Source organism: Salvelinus fontinalis, chromosome 26 (genome assembly GCF_029448725.1).
Source record: "Salvelinus fontinalis isolate EN_2023a chromosome 26, ASM2944872v1, whole genome shotgun sequence".
Taxonomy (NCBI): Eukaryota; Metazoa; Chordata; class Actinopteri; order Salmoniformes; family Salmonidae; genus Salvelinus; species Salvelinus fontinalis.
In genome coordinates this window covers 8583030-8605751 of record NC_074690.1, presented here as the reverse complement: position 1 = coordinate 8605751, position 22722 = coordinate 8583030, and the positions used below count along the sequence as shown (strand labels likewise).

The following is a 22722-nucleotide window of genomic DNA, read 5'->3' as shown; positions in this document are numbered from 1 at the left end:
TTGTCAGGGTTATGTAACTCACCTATCTGGGACTGGGACACCATGGTTGACTTGTTGTCAGGGTAGAGGTTATGTAACTCACCCTTCTGGGACTGGGACACCATGGTTGACTTGTTGTCAGGGTTATGTAACTCACCTATCTGGGACTGGGACACCATGGTTGACTTGTTGTCAGGGTTATGTAACTCACCTATTAGGGACTGGGACACCATGGTTGACTTGTTGTCAGGGTTATGTAACTCACCTATCTGGGACTGGGACACCATGGTTGACTTGTTGTCAGGGTTATGTAACTCCCCTATCTGGGACTGGGACACCATGGTTGACTTGTTGTCAGGGTTATGTAACTCACCTATCTGGGACTGGGACACCATGGTTGACTTGTTGTCAGGGTTATGTAACTCACCTATTAGGGACTGGGACACCATGGTTGACTTGTTGTCAGGGTTATGTAACTCACCTATCTGGGACTGGGACACCATGGTTGACTTGTTGTCAGGGTTGAGGTTATGTAACTCACCTATCTGGGACTGGGACACCATGGTTGACTTGTCAGGGTTGAGGTTATGTAACTCACCTATCTGGGACTGGGACACCATGGTTGACTTGTTGTCAGGGTTATGTAACTCACCTATCTGGGACTGGGACACCATGGTTGTCTTGTTGTCAGGGTTATGTAACTCACCTATCTGGGACTGGGACACCATGGTTGACTTTTTGTCAGGGTTATGTAACTCACCTATCAGGGACTGGGAAACCATGGTTGACTTGTTGTCAGGGTTATGTAACTCACCTATCTGGGACTGGGACACCATGGTTGACTTGTTGTCAGGGTTATGTAACTCACCTATCAGGGACTGGGACACCATGGTTGACTTGTCAGGGTTATGTAACTCACCTATCAGGGACTGGGACACCATGGTTGACTTGTTGTCAGGGTTGAGGTTATGTAACTCACCTATCAGGGACTGGGACACCATGGTTGACTTGTTGTCAGGGTTGAGGTTATGTAACTCACCTATCTGGGACTGTGACACCATGGTTGACTTGTTGTCAGGGTTATGTAACTCACCTATCTGGGACTGGGACACCATGGTTGACTTGTTGTCAGGGTTGAGGTTATGTAACTCACCTATCTGGGACTGGGACACCATGGTTGACTTGTTGTCAGGGTTATGTAACTCACCTATCTGGGACTGGGACACCATGGTTGACTTGTTGTCAGGGTTGAGGTTATGTAACTCACCTATCTGGTACTGGGACACCATGGTTGACTTATTGTCAGGGTTATGTAACTCACCTATCAGGGACTGGGACACCAAGGTTGACTTGTTTTTAGGGTTATGTAACTCACCTATCATGGACTGGGACACCATGGTTGACTTGTTGTCAGGGTTATGTAACTCACCTATCTGGGACTGGGACACCATGGTTGACTTGTTGTCAGGGTTATGTAACTCACCTATCAGGGACTGGGACACCATGGTTGACTTGTCAGGGTTGAGGTTATGTAACTCACCTATCTGGGACTGGGACACCATGGTTGACTTGTTGTCAGGGTTATGTAACTCACCTATCAGGGACTGGGACACCATGGTTGACTTGTTGTCAGGGTTATGTAACTCACCTATCAGGGACTGGGACACCATGGTTGACTTGTTGTCAGGGTTGAGGTTATGTAACTCACCTATCTGGGACTGGGACACCATGGTTGACTTGTTGTCAGGGTTGAGGTTATGTAACTCACCTATCAGGGACTGGGACACCATGGTTGACTTGTTGTCAGGGTTATGTAACTCACCTATCTGGTACTGGGACACCATGGTTGACTTGTTGTCAGGGTTATGTAACTCACCTATCTGGGACTGGGACACCATGGTTGACTTGTTGTCAGGGTAGAGGTTATGTAACTCACCCTTCTGGGACTGGGACACCATGGTTGACTTGTTGTCAGGGTTATGTAACTCACCTATCTGGGACTGGGACACCATGGTTGACTTGTTGTCAGGGTTATGTAACTCACCTATCTGGGACTGGGACACCATGGTTGACTTGTTGTCAGGGTTATGTAACTCACCTATTAGGGACTGGGACACCATGGTTGACTTGTTGTCAGGGTTATGTAACTCACCTATCTGGGACTGGGACACCATGGTTGACTTGTTGTCAGGGTTATGTAACTCACCTATCAGGGACTGGGACACCATGGTTGACTTGTTGTCAGGGTCATGTAACTCACCTATCTGGGACTGGGACACCATGGTTGACTTGTTGTCAGGGTTATGTAACTCACCTATCTGGGACTGGGACACCATGGTTGACTTGTTGTCAGGGTTATGTAACTCACCTATCAGGGACTGGGACACCATGGTTGACTTGTTGTCAGGGTTGAGGTTATGTAACTCACCTATCTGGGACTGGGACACCATGGTTGACTTGTTGTCAGGGTTATGTAACTCACCTATCAGGGACTGGGACACCATGGTTGACTTGTTGTCAGGGTTATGTAACTCACCTATCTGGGACTGGGACACCATGGTTGACTTGTTGTCAGGGTTATGTAACTCACCTATCAGGGACTGGGACACCATGGTTGACTTGTCAGGGTTATGTAACTCACCTATCAGGGACTGGGACACCATGGTTGACTTGTTGTCAGGGTTGAGGTTATGTAACTCACCTATCAGGGACTGGGACACCATGGTTGACTTGTTGTCAGGGTTGAGGTTATGTAACTCACCTATCTGGGACTGGGACACCATGGTTGACTTGTTGTCAGGGTTGAGGTTATGTAACTCACCTATCTGGGACTGGGACACCATGGTTGACTTGTTGTCAGGGTTATGTAACTCACCTATCTGGGACTGGGACACCATGGTTGACTTGTTGTCAGGGTTGAGGTTATGTAACTCACCTATCTGGGACTGGGACACCATGGTTGACTTGTTGTCAGGGTTATGTAACTCACCTATCTGGGACTGGGACACCATGGTTGACTTGTTGTCATGGTTGAGGTTATGTAACTCACCTATCTGGTACTGGGACACCATGGTTGACTTATTGTCAGGGTTATGTAACTCACCTATCAGGGACTAAGACACCATGGTTGACTTGTTGTCAGGGTTATGTAACTCACCTATCATGGACTGGGACACCATGGTTGACTTGTTGTCAGGGTTATGTAACTCACCTATCTGGGACTGGGACACCATGGTTGACTTGTTGTCAGGGTTATGTAACTCACCTATCAGGGACTGGGACACCATGGTTGACTTGTTGTCAGGGTTGAGGTTATGTAACTCACCTATCTGGGACTGGGACACCATGGTTGACTTGTTGTCAGGGTTAAGGTTATGTAACTCACCTATCTGGGACTGGGACACCATGGTTGACTTGTTGTCAGGGTTATGTAACTCACCTATTAGGGACTGGGACACCATGGTTGACTTGTTGTCAGGGTTATGTAACTCACCTATCTGAGACTGGGACACCATGGTTGACTTGTTGTCAGGGTTATGTAACTCACCTATCTGGGACTGGGACACCATGGTTGACTTGTCAGGGTTGAGGTTATGTAACTCACCTATCTGAGACTGGGACACCATGGTTGACTTGTCAGGGTTGAGGTTATGTAACTCACCTATCTGGGACTGGGACACCATGGTTGACTTGTTGTCAGGGTTATGTAACTCACCTATCAGGGACTGGGACACCATGGTTGACTTGTTGTCAGGGTTATGTAACTCACCTATCTGGGACTGGGACACCATGGTTGACTTGTTGTCAGGGTTATGTAACTCACCTATCAGGGACTGGGACACCATGGTTGACTTGTTGTCAGGGTTGAGGTTATGTAACTCACCTATCAGGGACTGGGACACCATGGTTGACTTGTTGTCAGGGTTATGTAACTCACCTATCTGAGACTGGGACACCATGGTTGACTTGTTGTCAGGGTTATGTAACTCACCTATCAGGGACTGGGACACCATGGTTGACTTGTTGTCAGGGTTATGTAACTCACCTATCTGGGACTGGGACACCATGGTTGACTTGTTGTCAGGGTTGAGGTTATGTAACTCACCTATCAGGGACTGGGACACCATGGTTGACTTGTTGTCAGGGTTGAGGTTATGTAACTCACCTATCTGGGACTGGGACACCATGGTTGACTTGTTGTCAGGGTTATGTAACTCACCTATCTGGGACTGGGACACCATGGTTGACTTGTTGTCAGGGTTATGTAACTCACCTTTTTGGGACTGGGACACCATGGTTGACTTGTTGTCAGGGTTATGTAACTCACCTATCTGGGACTGGGACACCATGGTTGAATTGTTGTCAGGGTTGAGGTTATGTAACTCACCTATCTGGGACTGGGCAACCATGGTTGACTTGCGGTCACACAGAGGAGAGAAGGGCAGTCCTAGCTCCGCCTCCTTATCACCCTGGAGAGACACAGCACATCATATGATCACATGATCAACATGATGACATCACACCGTCAATAAAGCAATCAAGACATGGGAGTTTAGTGAGACACCCAATGGACTGGAAGATTCTGATCTTGAACACTTATCTTGAAAAAAAACTTGAACTTGAAAATCAATCAATTCACCATCAACACAATGGAAAAATATAGTTATTTATTATCGAAAAATTGAAAAACCATGGATGAAATCCAAGTGACAAACAATAATGCAGGCACTAGGCAATAGGGATGGAGATGTGACCAGGTACTAGGGATGGAGATGTGACCAGGCACTAGGGATGGAGGTGTGACCAGGCACTAGGTACTAGGGATGGAGGTGTGACCAGGTACTAGGTACTAGGGATGGAGATGTGACCAGGTACTAGGGACGGAGGTGTGACCAGGTACTAGGGATGGAGGTGTGACCAGGTACTAGGGATGGAGGTGTGACCAGGTACTAGGGATGGAGGTGTGACCAGGTACTAGGGATGGAGGTGTGACCAGGTACTAGGTACTAGGGATGGAGGTGTGACCAGGTACTAGGGATGGAGGTGTGACCAGGTACTAGGGATGGAGGTGTGACTAGGTACTAGGGATGGAGGTGTGACCAGGTACTAGGGATGGAGGTGTGACCAGGTACTAGGTACTAGGGATGGAGGTGTGACCAGGTACTAGGGACGGAGGTGTGACCAGGTACTAGGGACGGAGGTGTGACCAGGTACTAGGTACTAGGGATGGAGGTGTGACCAGGTACTAGGGACGGAGGTGTGACCAGGTACTAGGGATGGAGGTGTGACCAGGTACTAGGTACTAGGGATGGAGGTGTGACCAGGTACTAGGGATGGAGGTGTGACCAGGTACTAGGTACTAGGGATGGAGGTGTGACCAGGTACTAGGGATGGAGGTGTGACCAGGTACTAGGTACTAGGGATGGAGGTGTGACCAGGTACTAGGGATGGAGGTGTGACCAGGTACTAGGTACTAGGGATGGAGGTGTGACCAGGTACTAGGGATGGAGGTGTTACCAGGCACTAGAGATGGAGGTGTGACCAGGTACTAGGGATGGAGGTGTTACCAGGTACTATGGATGGAGATGTGACCAGGTACTAGGGATGGAGGTGTGACCAGGTACTAGGGATGGAGGTGTGACCAGGTACTAGGGATGGAGGTGTGACCAGGTACTAGGGACGGAGGTGTGACCAGGCACTAGGGATGGAGATGTGACCAGGTACTAGGGATGGAGGTGTGACCAGGTACTAGGTACTAGGGATGGAGGTGTGACCAGGTACTAGGGATGGAGGTGTGACCAGGTACTAGGGATGGAGGTGTGACCAGGTACTAGGGATGGAGGTGTGACCAGGTACTAGGTACTAGGGATGGAGGTGTGACCAGGTACTAGGGATGGAGGTGTGACCAGGTACTAGGGATGGAGGTGTGACCAGGTACTAGGGATAGAGGTGTGACCAGGTACTAGGGATGGAGGTGTGACCAGGTACTAGGGATAGAGGTGTGACCAGGCACTAGGGATGGAGATGTGACCAGGTACTAGGGATGGAGGTGTGACCAGGTACTAGGGATGGAGGTGTGACCAGGTACTAGGGATGGAGGTGTGACCAGGTACTAGGGATGGAGGTGTGACCAGGTACTAGGGATGGAGGTGTGACCAGGTACTAGGGATGGAGGTGTGACCAGGTACTAGGGATGGGGGTGTGACCAGGTACTAGGGATGGAGGTGTGACCAGGTACTAGGGACGGAGATGTGACCAGGCACTAGGGATGGAGGTGTGACCAGGTACTAGGGATGGAGGTGTTACCAGGCACTAGGGATGGAGGTGTGACCAGGCACTAGGGATGGAGGTGTGACCAGGTACTAGGGACGGAGGTGTGACCAGGTACTAGGGATGGAGGTGTGTCCAGGTACTAGGGATGGAGATGTGACCAGGTACTAGGGATGGAGGTGTGACCAGGTACTAGGGATGGAGGTGTGACCAGGTACTAGGGATGGAGGTGTGACCAGGTACTAGGGATAGAGGTGTGACCAGGTACTAGGGATAGAGTTGTGACCAGGTACTAGGGATGGAGGTGTTACCAGGCACTAGGGATGGAGGTGTGACCAGGTACTAGGGATGGAGGTGTGACCAGGTACTAGGGATGGAGGTGTGACCAGGTACTAGGGATGGAGGTGTGACTAGGGATAGAGTTGTGACCAGGTACTAGGGATGGAGGTGTTACCAGGTACTAGGGATGGAGGTGTGACCAGGCACTAGGGATGGAGGTGTGACCAGGTACTAGGGATGGAGGTGTGACCAGGTACTAGGGATGGAGGTGTTACCAGGTACTAGGGATGGAGGTGTGACCAGGTACTAGGTACTAGGGATGGAGATGTGACCAGGCACTAGGGATGGAGGTGTGACCAGGCACTAGGGATGGAGGTGTGACCAGGCACTAGGGATGGAGGTGTGACCAGGCACTAGGGACGGAGGTGTGACCAGGTACTAGGGATGGAGGTGTGACCAGGTAGTAGGGATGGAGGTGTGACCAGGTACTAGGGATGGAGGTGTGACCAGGTACTAGGGATGGAGGTGTGACCAGGCACTAGGGATGGAGGTGTGACCAGGTACTAGGGATGGAGATGTGACCAGGTACTAGGGATGGAGGTGTGACCAGGTACTAGGTACTAGGGATGGAGGTGTGACCAGGTACTAGGGATGGAGGTGTGACCAGGTACTAGGTACTAGGGATGGAGATGTGACCAGGTACTAGGGATGGAGGTGAGACCAGGTACTAGGGATGGAGGTGTGACCAGGTACTAGGGATGGAGGTGTGACCAGGTACTAGGGATGGAGGTGTGACCAGGTACTAGGGACGGAGGTGTGACCAGGTAGTAGGGATGGAGGTGTGACCAGGTACTAGGGATGGAGGTGTGACCAGGTACTAGGGATGGAGGTGTGACCAGGTACTAGGGATGGAGGTGTGACAGGGTACTATGGATGGAGGTGTGACCAGGTACTAGGGATGGAGGTGTGACTAGGCACTAGGGATGGAGGTGTGACCAGGTACTAGGTACTAGGGATGGAGATGTGACCAGGTACTACGGACGGAGGTGTGACCGGGTACTAGGGACGGAGGTGTGACCAGGTACTAGGTACTAGGGATGGAGGTGTGACCAGGTACTAGGGACGGAGGTGTGACCAGGTACTAGGGATGGAGGTGTGACCAGGTACTAGGTACTAGGGATGGAGGTGTGACCAGGTACTAGGGATGGAGGTGTGACCAGGTACTAGGGATGGAGGTGTGACCAGGTACTAGGGATGGAGGTGTGACCAGGTACTAGGGATGGAGGTGTGACCAGGTACTAGGGATGGAGGTGTTACCAGGCACTAGGGATGGAGGTGTGACCAGGTACTAGGGATGGAGGTGTGACCAGGTACTAGGTACTAGGGATGGAGGTGTGACCAGGTACTAGGGATGGAGATGTGACCAGGTACTATGGATGGAGGTGTGACCAGGTACTAGGGATGGAGGTGTGACCAGGTACTATGGATGGAGGTGTGACCAGGTACTAGGGATGGAGGTGTGACCAGGTACTAGGGATGGAGGTGTGACCAGGCACTAGGGATGGAGGTGTGACCAGGTACTAGGGATAGAGTTGTGACCAGGTACTAGGGATGGAGGTGTGACCAGGTACTAGGGATGGAGGTGTGACCAGGTACTAGGGATGGAGGTGTGACCAGGCACTAGGGATGGGGGTGTTACCAGGTACTAGGGATGGAGGTGTGACCAGGTACTAGGGATGGAGATGTGACCAGGTACTAGGGACGGAGATGTGACCAGGTACTAGGGATGGAGGTGTGACCAGGTACTAGGGACGGAGGTGTGACCAGGTACTATGGATGGAGGTGTGTCCAGGTACTAGGGATGGAGGTGTTACCAGGCACTAGGGATGGAGGTGTGACCAGGTACTAGGGACGGAGGTGTGACCAGGTACTAGGGATGGAGGTGTGACCAGGTACTAGGGATAGAGGTGTGACCAGGTACTAGGGATAGAGTTGTGACCAGGTACTAGGGATGGAGGTGTTACCAGGTACTAGGGATGGAGGTGTGACCAGGCACTAGGGATGGAGGTGTGACCAGGTACTAGGGATGGAGGTGTGACCAGGTACTATGGATGGAGGTGTGACCAGGTACTAGGGATGGAGGTGTGACCAGGTACTAGGGATGGAGGTGTGACCAGGTACTAGGGATGGAGGTGTGACCAGGTACTAGGGATGGAGGTGTGACCAGGTACTAGGGATGGAGGTGTGACCAGGTACTAGGGATGGAGGTGTGACCAGGTACTAGGGATGGAGGTGTGACCAGGTACTAGGGATGGAGGTGTGACCAGGTACTAGGGATGGAGGTGTGACCAGGTACTAGGGATGGAGGTGTTACCAGGTACTAGGGATAGAGGTGTGACCAGGTACTAGGGATAGAGTTGTGACCAGGTACTAGGGATGGAGGTGTTACCAGGCACTAGGGATGGAGGTGTGACCAGGTACTAGGGATGGAGGTGTGACCAGGTACTAGGGATGGAGGTGTTACCAGGCACTAGGGATGGAGGTGTGACCAGGTACTATGGATGGAGGTGTGACCAGGTACTAGGGATGGAGGTGTGACCAGGTACTAGGGATGGAGGTGTGACCAGGTACTAGGGATGGAGATGTGACCAGGTACTAGGGACGGAGATGTGACCAGGTACTAGGGATGGAGGTGTGACCAGGTACTAGGGACGAAGGTGTGACCAGGTACTAGGGATAGAGGTGTGACCAGGTACTAGGGATGGAGGTGTGACCAGGTACTAGGGATGGAGGTGTGACCAGGTACTAGGGATGGAGATGTGACCAGGTACTAGGGACGGAGATGTGACCAGGTACTATGGATGGAGGTGTGACCAGGTACTAGGGACGGAGATGTGACCAGGTACTAGGGATGGAGGTGTGTCCAGGTACTAGGGACGGAGGTGTGACCAGGTACTAGGGATGGAGGTGTGACCAGGTACTAGGGATGGAGGTGTGACCAGGTACTAGGGATGGAGGTGTGACCAGGTACTAGGGATGGAGGTGTGACCAGGTACTAGGGACGGAGGTGTGACCAGGTACTAGGGATGGAGGTGTGACCAGGCACTAGGGATGGAGGTGTGACCAGGTACTAGAGATGGAGGTGTGACCAGGTACTAGGGATAGAGTTGTGACCAGGTACTAGGGATGGAGGTGTGACCAGGTACTAGGGATGGAGGTGTGACCAGGTACTAGGGATGGAGATGTGACCAGGTACTAGGTACTAGGGATGGAGGTGTGACCAGGTACTAGGGACGGAGGTGTGACCAGGTACTAGGGACGGAGGTGTGACCAGGTACTAGGTACTAGGGATGGAGGTGTGACCAGGTACTAGGGACGGAGGTGTGACCAGGTACTAGGGATGGAGGTGTGACCAGGTACTAGGTACTAGGGATGGAGGTGTGACCAGGTACTAGGGATGGAGGTGTGACCAGGTACTAGGGATGGAGGTGTGACCAGGTACTAGGGATGGAGGTGTGACCAGGTACTAGGGATGGAGGTGTGACCAGGTACTAGGGATAGAGGTGTGACCAGGTACTAGGGACGGAGGTGTGACCAGGCACTAGGGATGGAGGTGTGACCAGGTACTAGGGATGGAGGTGTGACCAGGTACTAGGTACTAGGGATGGAAGTGTGACCAGGTACTAGGGATGGAGGTGTGACCAGGTACTAGGGATGGAGGTGTGACCAGGTACTAGGGATGGAGGTGTGACCAGGTACTAGGGATGGAGGTGTGACCAGGTACTAGGGATGGAGGTGTGACCAGGTACTAGGGATGGAGGTGTGACCAGTCACTAGGGTTGGAGGTGTGACCAGGCACTAGGGATGGAGGTGTGACCAGGTACTAGGGATGGAGGTGTGACCAGGTACTAGGGATGGAGGTGTGACCAGGTACTAGGGACGGAGGTGTGACCAGGCACTAGGGATGGAGGTGTGACCAGGTACTAGGGATGGAGGTGTGACCAGGTACTAGGTACTAGGGATGGAGGTGTGACCAGGTACTAGGGATGGAGATGTGACCAGGTACTAGGGATGGAGGTGTTACCAGGTACTAGGGATGGAGGTGTGACCAGGTACTAGGGATGGAGGTGTGACCAGGTACTAGGGATGGAGGTGTGACTAGGTACTAGGGATGGAGATGTTACCAGGTACTAGGGATGGAGGTGTGACCAGGTACTAGGGATGGAGGTGTGACCAGGCACTAGGGATGGAGGTGTGACCAGGTACTAGGGATGGAGGTGTGACCAGGTACTAGGGATGGAGGTGTGACCAGGTACTAGGGATGGAGATGTGACCAGGTACTAGGGATGGAGGTGTGACCAGGTACTAGGGATGGAGGTGTGACCAGGTACTAGGGATGGAGGTGTGACTAGGTACTATGGATGGAGGTGTGACCAGGTACTAGGGACGGAGGTGTGACCAGGTACTAGGGATGGAGGTGTGACCAGGTACTAGGGATGGAGGTGTGACCAGGCACTAGGGACGGAGGTGTGACCAGGTACTAGGGACGGAGGTGTGACCAGGTACTAGGGATGGAGGTGTGACCAGGTACTAGGGATGGAGGTGTGACCAGGTACTAGGGATGGAGGTGTGACCAGGTACTAGGGATGGAGGTGTGACCAGGTACTAGGGATGGAGGTGTGACCAGGTACTAGGGATGGAGGTGTGACCAGGTACTAGGGATGGAGGTGTGACCAGGTACTAGGGATGGAGGTGTGACCAGGTACTAGAGATGGAGGTGTGACCAGGTACTAGGGATGGAGGTGTGACCAGGTACTAGGGATGGAGGTGTGACCAGGTACTAGGTACTAGGGATGGAGGTGTGACCAGGTACTAGGTACTAGGGATGGAGGTGTGACCAGGTACTAGGGATGGAGGTGTGACCAGGTACTAGGGATGGAGGTGTGACCAGGTACTAGGTACTAGGGATGGAGGTGTGACCAGGTACTAGGTACTAGGGATGGAGGTGTGACCAGGTACTAGGTACTAGGGATGGAGGTGTGACCAGGTACTAGGTACTAGGGATGGAGGTGTGACCAGGTACTAGGGATGGAGGTGTGACCAGGTACTAGGGATGGAGGTGTGACCAGGCACTAGGGATGGAGGTGTGACCAGGCACTAGGGATGGAGGTGTGACCAGGTACTAGGGATGGAGGTGTGACCAGGTACTAGGGATGGAGGTGTGACCAGGTACTAAGGATGGAGGTGTGACCAGGTACTAGGGATGGAGGTGTGACCAGGTACTAGGTACTAGGGATGGAGGTGTGACCAGGTACTAAGGATGGAGGTGTGACCAGGTACTAGGGATGGAGGTGTGACCAGGTACCAGGTACTAGGGATGGAGGTGTGACCAGGTACTAGGGATGGAGGTGTGACCAGGTACTAAGGATGGAGGTGTGACCAGGTACTAGGGATGGAGGTGTGACCAGGTACTAGGGATGGAGGTGTGACCAGGTACTAGGTACTAAGGATGGAGGTGTGACCAGGTACTAGGGATGGAGGTGTGACCAGGTACTAGGTACTAGGGATGGAGGTGTGACCAGGTACTAGGGATGGAGGTGTGACCAGGTACTATTGATGGAGGTGTGACCAGGTACTAGGGATGGAGGTGTGACCAGGTACTATTGATGGAGGTGTGACCAGGTACTAGGGATGGAGGTGTGACCAGGTACTATTGATGGAGGTGTGACCAGGTACTAGGGATGGAGGTGTGACCAGGTACTATTGATGGAGGTGTGACCAGGTACTATTGATGGAGGTGTGACCAGGTACTATTGATGGAGGTGTGACCAGGTACTATTGATGGAGGTGTGACCAGGTACTAGGGATGGAGGTGTGACCAGGTACTAGGGATGGAGGTGTGACCAGGTACTAGGGATGGAGGTGTGACCAGGTACTAGGGATGGAGATGTGACCAGGTACTAGGGATGGAGGTGTGACCAGGTACTAGGGATGGAGGTATGACCAGGTACTAGGGATGGAGGTGTGACCAGGTACTAGGGATGGAGGTGTGACCAGGTACTAGTGATAGAGATGTGACCAGGTACTAGAGATGGAGGTGTGACCAGGTACTATTGATGGAGGTGTGACCAGGTACTATTGATGGAGGTGTGACCAGGTACTATTGATGGAGGTGTGACCAGGTACTATTGATGGAGGTGTGACCAGGTACTATTGATGGAGGTGTGACCAGGTACTATTGATGGAGGTGTGACCAGGTACTAGGGATGGAGGTGTGACCAGGTACTATTGATGGAGTTGTGACCAGGTACTAGGGATGGAGGTGTGACCAGGTACTATTGATGGAGGTGTGACCAGGTACTAGGGATGGAGGTGTGACCAGGTACTATTGATGGAGGTGTGACTAGGTACTAGGGATGGAGGTGTGACCAGGTACTATTGATGGAGGTGTGACCAGGTACTAGGGATGGAGATGTGACCAGGTACTAGGGATGGAGGTGTGACCAGGTACTAGGGATGGAGGTGTGACCAGGTACTAGAGATGGAGGTGTGACCAGGTACTAGGGACGGAGGTGTGACCAGGTACTAGGGATGGAGGTGTGACCAGGTACTAGGGATGGAGGTGTGACCAGGTACTAGGGATGGAGGTGTGACCAGGTACTAGAGATTGAGGTGTGACCAGGTACTAGGGATGGAGGTGTGACCAGGTACTAGGGATAGAGGTGTGACCAGGTACTAGGGATGGAGATGTGACCAGGTACTAGGGATGGAGGTGTGACCAGGTACTAGGGATGGAGGTGTGACCAGGTACTAGGGATGGAGGTGTGACCAGGTACTAGGGATGGAGGTGTGACCAGGTACTAGGGATGGAGGTGTGACCAGGTACTAGGGATGGAGGTGTGACCAGGTACTAGGGATGGAGGTGTGACCAGGTACTAGGGATGGAGGTGTAACCAGGTACTAGGGATGGAGGTGTAACCAGGTACTAGGGATGGAGGTGTGACCAGGTACTAGGGATGGAGATGTGACCAGGTACTAGGGATGGAGGTGTGACCAGGTACTAGGGATGGAGGTGTGACCAGGTACTAGGGATGGAGGTGTAACCAGGTACTAGTGATGGAGGTGTGACCAGGTACTAGGGATGGAGGTGTGACCAGGTACTAGGGATTGAGATGTGACCAGGTACTAGGGATGGAGGTGTGACCAGGTACTAGGGATGGAGGTGTGACCAGGTACTAGGGATGGAGGTGTGACCAGGTACTAGGGATGGAGGTGTGACCAGGCACTAGGGATGGAGATGTGACCAGGTACTAGGGATGGAGGTGTGACCAGGTACTAGGGATGGAGGTGTGACCAGGTACTAGGGATGGGGGTGTGACCAGGCACTAGGGATGGAGGTGTGACCAGGCACTAGGGATGGAGATGTGACCAGGTACTAGGGATGGAGGTGTGACCAGGTACTAGGTACTAGGGATGGAGGTGTGACCAGGTACTAGGGATGGAGGTGTGACCAGGTACTAGGGATGGAGGTGTGACCAGGTACTAGGGATGGAGGTGTGACCAGGTACTAGGGATGGAGGTGTGACCAGGTACTAGGGATGGAGGTGTGACCAGGTACTAGGGATGGAGGTGTGACCAGGTACTAGGGATAGAGGTGTGACCAGGTACTAGGGATGGAGGTGTGACCAGGTACTAGGGATAGAGGTGTGACCAGGTACTAGGGATGGAGGTGTGACCAGGTACTAGGGATGGAGGTGTGACCAGGTACTAGGGATGGAGGTGTGACCAGGTACTAGGTACTAGGGATGGAGGTGTGACCAGGTACTAGGGATGGAGGTGTGACCAGGTACTAGGTACTAGGGATGGAGGTGTGACCAGGTACTAGGGATGGAGGTGTGACCAGGTACTAGGTACTAGGGATGGAGGTGTGACCAGGTACTAGGTACTAGGGATGGAGGTGTGACCAGGTACTAGGGATGGAGGTGTGACTAGGGATGGAGGTGTGACCAGGTACTAGGGATGGAGGTGTGACCAGGTACTAGAGATGGAGGTGTGACCAGGTACTAGGGATGGAGGTGTGACCAGGTACTAGGAATGGAGGTGTGACCAGGTACTAGGGATGGAGGTGTGACCAGGTACTAGGGATGGAGGTGTGACCAGGTACTAGGGATGGAGGTGTGACCAGGTACTAGGGATGGAGGTGTTACCAGGTACTAGGGATGGAGATGTGACCAGGTACTAGGGATGGAGGTGTGACCAGGTACTAGGGATGGAGGTGTGACCAGGTACTAGGGATGGAGGTGTGACCAGGTACTAGGGATGGAGGTGTGACCAGGTACTAGGGATGGAGGTGTGACCAGGTACTAGGGATGGGGGTGTGACCAGGTACTAGGGATGGAGGTGTGACTAGGGATAGAGTTGTGACCAGGTACTAGGGACGGAGGTGTGACCAGGTACTAGGTATGGAGTTGTGAACAGGTACTATACACACACATACACATGGATTTAGTACTGTAGATATGTGGTTGTGGTGGAGTTGGGGCCTGAGGGCACACAGTGTGTTGTGAAATCTGTGAATGTATTGTAATGTTTTTAAAATTGTATAAACTGCCTTAATTTTTCTGGACCCCAGGAAGGGCTGCTTGGCAGCAGCGAATGGGGATCCATAATAAATACAGATATAAATACATATAAATATACAGTTTACATACACTTAGATTATAACTTGTTTTTCAACCACTCCACACATTTCTTGTTAACAAACTATAGTTTTGGCAAGTCGGTTAGGACATCTACATTGTGCATGACACAAGTCATTTTTCCAACAATTGTTTACAGACAGATTATTTCACTTATAATTCACTGTATCACAATTCCAGTGGGTCAGACGTTTACATACACTAAGTTGACTGTGCCTTTAAACAGCTTGGAAAATTCCAGAAAATGTCGTCATGGCTTTAAATAATAAAACTGTTGGCCATAATGACCATCGTTATGTTTGGAGGAAAAAGGGGGAGCCTTGCAAGCCGAAGAACACCATCCCAACCGTGAAGCACGGGGGTGGCAGCATCATGTTGTGGGGGTGCTTTGCTGCAGGAGGGACTGGTGCACTTCACAAAATAGATGGCATCAGGAGGAAAATGATGTGGATATATTGAAGCAACATCTCAAGACATCAGTCAGGAAGTTAAAGCTTGGTTGCAAATGGGTCTTCCAAATCGACAATGACCCCAAGCATACTTCCAAAGTTGTGGCAAAATGGCTTAAGGACAACAAAGTCAAGGTATTGGAGTGGCCATCACAAAGCCCTGACCTCCATCCTATAGAACATTTGTGGCCAAACTGAAAAAGCGTGTGCGAGCAAGGAGGCCTACAAACCTGACTCAGTTACACCAGCTCTGTCAGAAGGAATGGGCCAAAATTCACCCAACTTATTGTGGGAAGCTTGTGGAAGGCTACCCGAAACATTTGACCCAAGTTAAACAATTTAAAGGCAATGCTACCAAATACTAATTGAGTGTATGTAAACTTCTGACCCACTGGGAACGTGATGAAAGAAATACAAGCTGAAATAAATCATTCTCTCTACTATTATTCTGACATTTCACATTCTTAAAATAAAGTGGTGATCCTAACTGACCTAAGACATGGACTTTTTACAAGGATCAAATGTCAGGAATTGTGGAAAACTGAGTTAAAATGTATTTGGCTAAGGTGTATGTAAACTTCCGACTTCAACTGTATACGGTACCAGTCAAAAGTTTGGTCACACCTACTCATTCAAGGGTTTTTCTTTATTTTGACTATTTTCTACATTGTAGAATAATAGTGAAGACATCAAAACTATGAAATGACACATATGGAATCATGTAGTAACCAAAAATTGTTAAACAAATCAAAATATATTGTATTTATATTTGAGATTCTTCAAAGTAGCCACATTTAGCCTTGATGACAGCTTTGCACACTCTTGGCAGTCTCTCAACCAGCTTCACGAGGTAGTCAACTGGAATGCATTACAATTAACAGGTGTGTCTTGTTAAAAGTACATTTTTTACATTTCTTTCCTTCTTAAAACCTCTTAAGGATCTTTTTTTCAATTTTCCCCTAAAATGACATACCCAAATCTAACTGCCTGTAGCTCAGGACCTGAAGCAAGGATATGCATATTCTTGATACCATTTGAAAGGAAACACTTTGGAGTTTGTGGAAATGTGAAATGAATGTAGGAGAATATAACACATTAGATCTGGTAAATGCTAATACAAAGAAAAAAACAACCGTTCTTTTGTATTTTTTTGTACCATCGTCTTTGAAACGCAAGAGAAAGGCCCTATGTAGTATTATTCCAGCCCAGGTGCAATTTAGATTTGGCCACTAGAAGGCAGCTGTGTATGTGCCAAGTTTTAGTCTGATCCAATGAACCATTGCATTTCTGCTCAAAATGTTGTATCAAGACTGCCCAAATGTGCCTAATCTGTTAATTTATAACTTTTAATGTTCAAAACTGTGAACTCTCCTCAAACAATAGCATGGTATTCTTTCACTGTAATAGCTACTGTAAAATAAACAGTGCAGTTAGATGAACAAGAATTTAAGCTTTCTGCCCATATCAGATATGTCTATGTCCTGGGGAATGTTATTGTTATTTACAACCTCATGCTAATCGCATTAGCCTACGTTAGCTCAACCATCCAGTGGAAGGGACACCGATCCCGAAGAAGTTGCGTTTGAGACAATCAGTTGTGTTGTGACAAGGTAGGGGTGTTATACAGAAAATCGCCCTATTTGGTAAAAGACCAAGTCCATATTATGTCAAGTACAGCTCAAATAAGCAAAGAGAAACGACAGTCCATCATTAATTTAAGACATTAAGGTCAGTCAATTCGTGTCTTCAAGTGCAGTCGCAAAAACAATCAAGTGCTATGATGAAACTGGCTCTCATGAGGTCCACCACAGGAAAGGAAGACCCAGAGTTACCTCTGCTGCAGCGGATAATTTCATTAGAGTTAACTGCACCTCAGATTGTATCCAAAATAAATGGTTCACAGAGTTCAAGTAACAGACATCTCTCAACATCAACAATACAGAGGAGACTGTGAATCAGGCCTTCATGGTCAAATTGCTACAAAGAAACCACTACTAAAGGACACTAATAACAAGAAGAGACTTGCTTGGGCCAAGAAACACAAGCAATGGACATTAGACCAGTGGAAATCTGATAATACTATAAGGCTATAAGACCTGTTAACACAGCATAATAAACTAGAACCCTATAAGACCTGTCAACACAGCATAATAAACTAGAACCCTATAAGACCTGTCAACACAGCATAATAAACTAGAACCCTATAAGACCTGTCAACACAGCATAATAAACGAGAACCCTATAAGACCTGTTAACACGGCATAATAAACGAGAACCCTATAAGACCTGTTAACACAGCATAATAAATTAGAACCCTATAAGACCTGTTAACACAGCATAATAAACTAGAACCCTGTGAGACCTGTCAACACAGCATAATAAACTAGAACCCTATAAGACCTGTTAACACAGCATAATAAACTAGAACCCTGTAAGACCTGTCAACACAGCATAATAAACTAGAACCCTATAAGACCTGTCAACACAGCATAATAAACTAGAACCCTATAAGACCTGTCAACACAGCATAATAAACTAGAACCCTGTAAGACCTGTCAACACAGCATATTAAACGAGAACCCTATAAGACCTGTCAACACAGCATATTAAACGAGAACCCTGTAAGTGTTGTCGACACAGAATAATAAGAGGTCAGAGGTTACCTGTCTGAAGAACTCCTCCAGAAGGGATGCAGTCCAGCGGTGGTGTAGGGTTAGAGGTTAGAGGTTAGAGGTCAGAGGTTACCTGTTTGAAGAACTCCTCCAGAAGGGATGCTGTCCAGCGGTGGTGTAGGGTTAGAGGTTAGAGGTTAGAGGTTACCTGTCTGAAGAACTCCTCCAGAAGGGATGCTGTCCAGCGGTGGTGTTGGGTTAGAGGTTAGAGGTTAGAGGTTACCTGTCTGAAGAACTCCTCCAGAAGAGATGCTGTCCAGCGGTGGTGTAGGGTTAGAGGTTAGAGGTCAGAGGTTACCTGTCTGAAGAACTCCTCCAGAGGAGATGCTGTCCAGCGGTGGTGTAGGGTTAGAGGTTAGAGGTTAGAGGTTACCTGTTTGAAGAACTCCTCCAGAAGGGATGCTGTCCAGCGGTGGTGTAGGGTTAGAGGTTAGAGGTTAGAGGTTAGAGGTTACCTGTCTGAAGAACTCCTCCAGAAGGGATGCTGTCCAGCGGTGGTGTTGGGTTAGAGGTTAGAGGTTAGAGGTTAGAGGTTACCTGTCTGAAGAACTCCTCCAGAAGAGATGCTGTCCAGCGGTGGTGTAGGGTTAGAGGTTAGAGGTTAGAGGTCAGAGGTTACCTGTCTGAAGAACTCCTCCAGAAGGGATGCTGTCCAGCGGTGGTGTTGGGTTAGAGGTTAGAGGTCAGAGGTCAGAGGTTACCTGTCTGAAGAACTCCTCCAGAAGAGATGCTGTCCAACGGTGGTGTAGGGTTAGAGGTTAGAGGTTAGAGGTTACCTGTTTGAAGAACTCCTCCAGAAGGGATGCTGTCCAGCGGTGGTGTAGGGTTAGAGGTTAGAGGTTAGAGGTTAGAGGTTACCTGTCTGAAGAACTCCTCCAGAAGAGATGCTGTCCAGCGGTGGTGTAGGGTCAGAGGTTAGAGGTCAGAGGTTACCTGTCTGAAGAACTCTTCCAGAAGGGATGCTGTCCAGCGGTGGTGTAGGGTTAGAGGTTAGAGGTCAGAGGTTACCTGTCTGAAGAACTCCTCCAGAAGGGATGCTGTCCAGCGGTGGTGTAGGGTTAGAGGTTAGAGGTCAGAGGTTACCTGTCTGAAGAACTCCTCCAGAAGGGATGCAGTCCAGCGGTGGTGTTGGGTTAGAGGTTAGAGGTCAGAGGTCAGAGGTTACCTGTCTGAAGAACTCCTCCAGAAGAGATGCTGTCCAGCGGTGGTGTAGGGTTAGAGGTTAGAGGTTAGAGGTTACCTGTTTGAAGAACTCCTCCAGAAGGGATGCTGTCCAGCGGTGGTGTAGGGTTAGAGGTTAGAGGTTAGAGGTTAGAGGTTACCTGTCTGAAGAACTCCTCCAGAAGAGATGCTGTCCAGCGGTGGTGTAGGGTTAGAGGTTAGAGGTTAGAGGTTACCTGTTTGAAGAACTCCTCCAGAAGGGATGCTGTCCAGCGGTGGTGTAGGGTTAGAGGTTAGAGGTTAGAGGTTAGAGGTTACCTGTCTGAAGAACTCCTCCAGAAGGGATGCTGTCCAGCGGTGGTGTTGGGTTAGAGGTTAGAGGTTAGAGGTTAGAGGTTACCTGTCTGAAGAACTCCTCCAGAAGAGATGCTGTCCAGCGGTGGTGTAGGGTTAGAGGTTAGAGGTTAGAGGTTACCTGTCTGAAGAACTCCTCCAGAAGGGATGCTGTCCAGCGGTGGTGTAGGGTTAGAGGTTAGAGGTCAGAGGTTACCTGTCTGAAGAACTCCTCCAGAAGGGATGCTGTCCAGCGGTGGTGTAGGGTTAGAGGTTAGAGGTCAGAGGTTACCTGTCTGAAGAACTCCTCCAGAAGGGATGCTGTCCAGCGGTGGTGTTGGGTTAGAGGTTAGAGGTCAGAGGTCAGAGGTTACCTGTCTGAAAAACTCCTCCAGAAGAGATGCTGTCCAGCGGTGGTGTAGGTCCCATGTCTTAGCTGGGTGGCTGATATCAGCTGTATGGAGCAGCAAAGACATGGCTTTGGGTTTATCAATCCTGGTGGACACACACACACACACACACACACACACACACACACACACACACACACACACACACACACACACACACACACACACACGGTTAGATAGTTAACAGCAGAGATAGGGTTTCTGAATTCTGGAGTAGGAGATACAGAGAGATAGAAGGGTAAATCCATGACATCCCAGCAGACAGTCTGTATGTGTTGTAACTATGACACGGTCGAAGTTCAGCCAGAATGTTGCATCAGAATGACTTGGACTCTTTATTTCTGAAATCTGCTGACTGGATATTGACTGAATATTAACACTGTCTGTCCGTCCGTCCGCCCGCCCACCAGTCAATATGTTCGTCCGTCCGTCCGCCCGCCAGTCCGTCCGTCCGTCCGTCCGTCCGTCTGTCTGTGTGTGTCATTGCAGCACTTTACCCAGGGCAGCAGTGGTTGGTACAATGTTCCATTCTACTCCACATATATGGGACAAATCACAACCCTGTATTAATAGAGTTTCTCTGTATGTGTCCGTGTCCGTGTCCGTGTGTGTGTGTGTGTGTGTCTTTGTCTGTGTCTGTGTGTGTGTGTGTGTGTATATGTGTTCAAGGTGAATAAGTTCCATCAATGTCACTCAACATGTATCTCTCACTCAGACCCAGTCTTAATACAGCAGCTCAGCAAACATCATGTTGACTGATCGCTGACGGTTACAGGAACTAATAGAGGATCAGGACAGTGGTGACAGAGGAGAGGACAGGAACTAATAGAGGATCAGGACAGTGGTGACAGAGGAGAGGACAGGAACTAATCGAGAATCAGGACAGTGGTGACAGAGGAGAGGACAGGAACTAATAGAGGATCAGGACAGTGGTGACAGAGGAGAGGACAGGAACTAATAGAGGATCAGGACAGTGGTGACAGAGGAGAGGACAGGAACTAATAGGATCAGGACAGTGTTGACAGAGGAGAGGACAGGAACTAATAGAGGATCAGGACAGTGGTGACAGAGGAGAGGACAGGAACTAATAGAGGATCAGGACAGAGGAGAGGACAGGAACTAATAGGAACAGGACAGTGTTGACAGAGGAGAGGACAGGAACTAATAGAGGATCAGGACAGTGGTGACAGAGGAGAGGACAGGAACTAATAGAGGATCAGGACAGTGGTGACAGAGGAGAGGACAGGAACTAATAGAGGATCAGGACAGTGGTGACAGAGGAGAGGACAGGAACTAATCGAGAATCAGGACAGTGGTGACAGAGGAGAGGACAGGAACTAATAGAGGATCAGGACAGTGGTGACAGAGGAGAGGACAGGAACTAATAGAGGATCAGGACAGTGGTGACAGAGGAGAGGACAGGAACTAATAGAGGATCAGGACAGTGGTGACAGAGTATAGGACAGGAACTAATAGAGGATCAGGACAGTGGTGACAGAGAAGAGGACAGGAACTAATAGAGGATCAGGACAGTGGTGACAGAGGAGAGGACAGGAACTAATAGAGGGTCAGGACAGTGGTGACAGAGGAGAGGACAGGAACTAATAGGATCAGGACAGAGGAGAGGACAGGAACTAATAGAGGATCAGGACAGAGGAGAGGACAGGAACTAATAGAGGGTCAGGACAGTGGTGACAGAGGAGCAGAGAACAGGAATGGGGGAGGAGATTTAGATGTATAGAAGATCGGGAGGCTGTTAAGTCTCACCCCTCCGGTTGCTGGAGAAAGTTCTTCATATGTTTCAGCTGCTGGAAGTGGCAGGACATGTCTGTAGCCAGAACCATCTGTACCACCAGGCCCCTCAGCTCTCTACAGACAGACAGACAGACAGACAGACAGACAGACAGACAGACAGACAGACAGACAGACAGACAGACAGACAGACAGACAGACAGACAGACAGACATGTTATTACACTCCTATTACATAGTATTACACTCCTATTACATAGTATTACACTCCTATTACATAGTATTACACTCCTATTACATGTTATTACACTCCTATTACATAGTATTACACTCCTATTACATAGTATTACACTCCTATTACATAGTATTACACTCCTATTACATAGTATTACACTCCTATTACATAGTATTACACTCCTATTACATAGTATTACACTCCTATTACATAGTATTACACTCCTATTACATAGTATTACACTCCTATTACATAGTATTACACTCCTATTACATAGTATTACACTCCTATTACATAGTATTACACTCCTATTACATGTTATTACACTCCTATTACATAGTATTACACTCCTATTACATAGTATTACACTCCTATTACATAGTATTACACTCCTATTACATAGTATTACACTCCTATTACATAGTATTACACTCCTATTACATAGTATTACACTCCTATTACATAGTATTACACTCCTATTACA

General features: G+C 49.5%; 1 protein-coding gene across 1 annotated transcript in view; it reads right to left on the bottom strand.

The window, feature by feature from the left end:
- The window catches only part of LOC129824574 (dual specificity calcium/calmodulin-dependent 3',5'-cyclic nucleotide phosphodiesterase 1A-like), a 152296-nt gene that overhangs the window by 58152 nt on the left and 71422 nt on the right, over window positions 1-22722 (bottom strand). Inside the window, exons 10-12 of the mRNA XM_055884265.1 lie at window positions 22020-22121; window positions 20217-20337; window positions 4367-4448 (exon numbers count right to left, since the gene is read on the bottom strand). Of these exons, the coding sequence (XP_055740240.1) occupies window positions 4367-4448; window positions 20217-20337; window positions 22020-22121 (305 nt within the window). The remainder of the gene's footprint in view (window positions 1-4366; window positions 4449-20216; window positions 20338-22019; window positions 22122-22722) is intronic.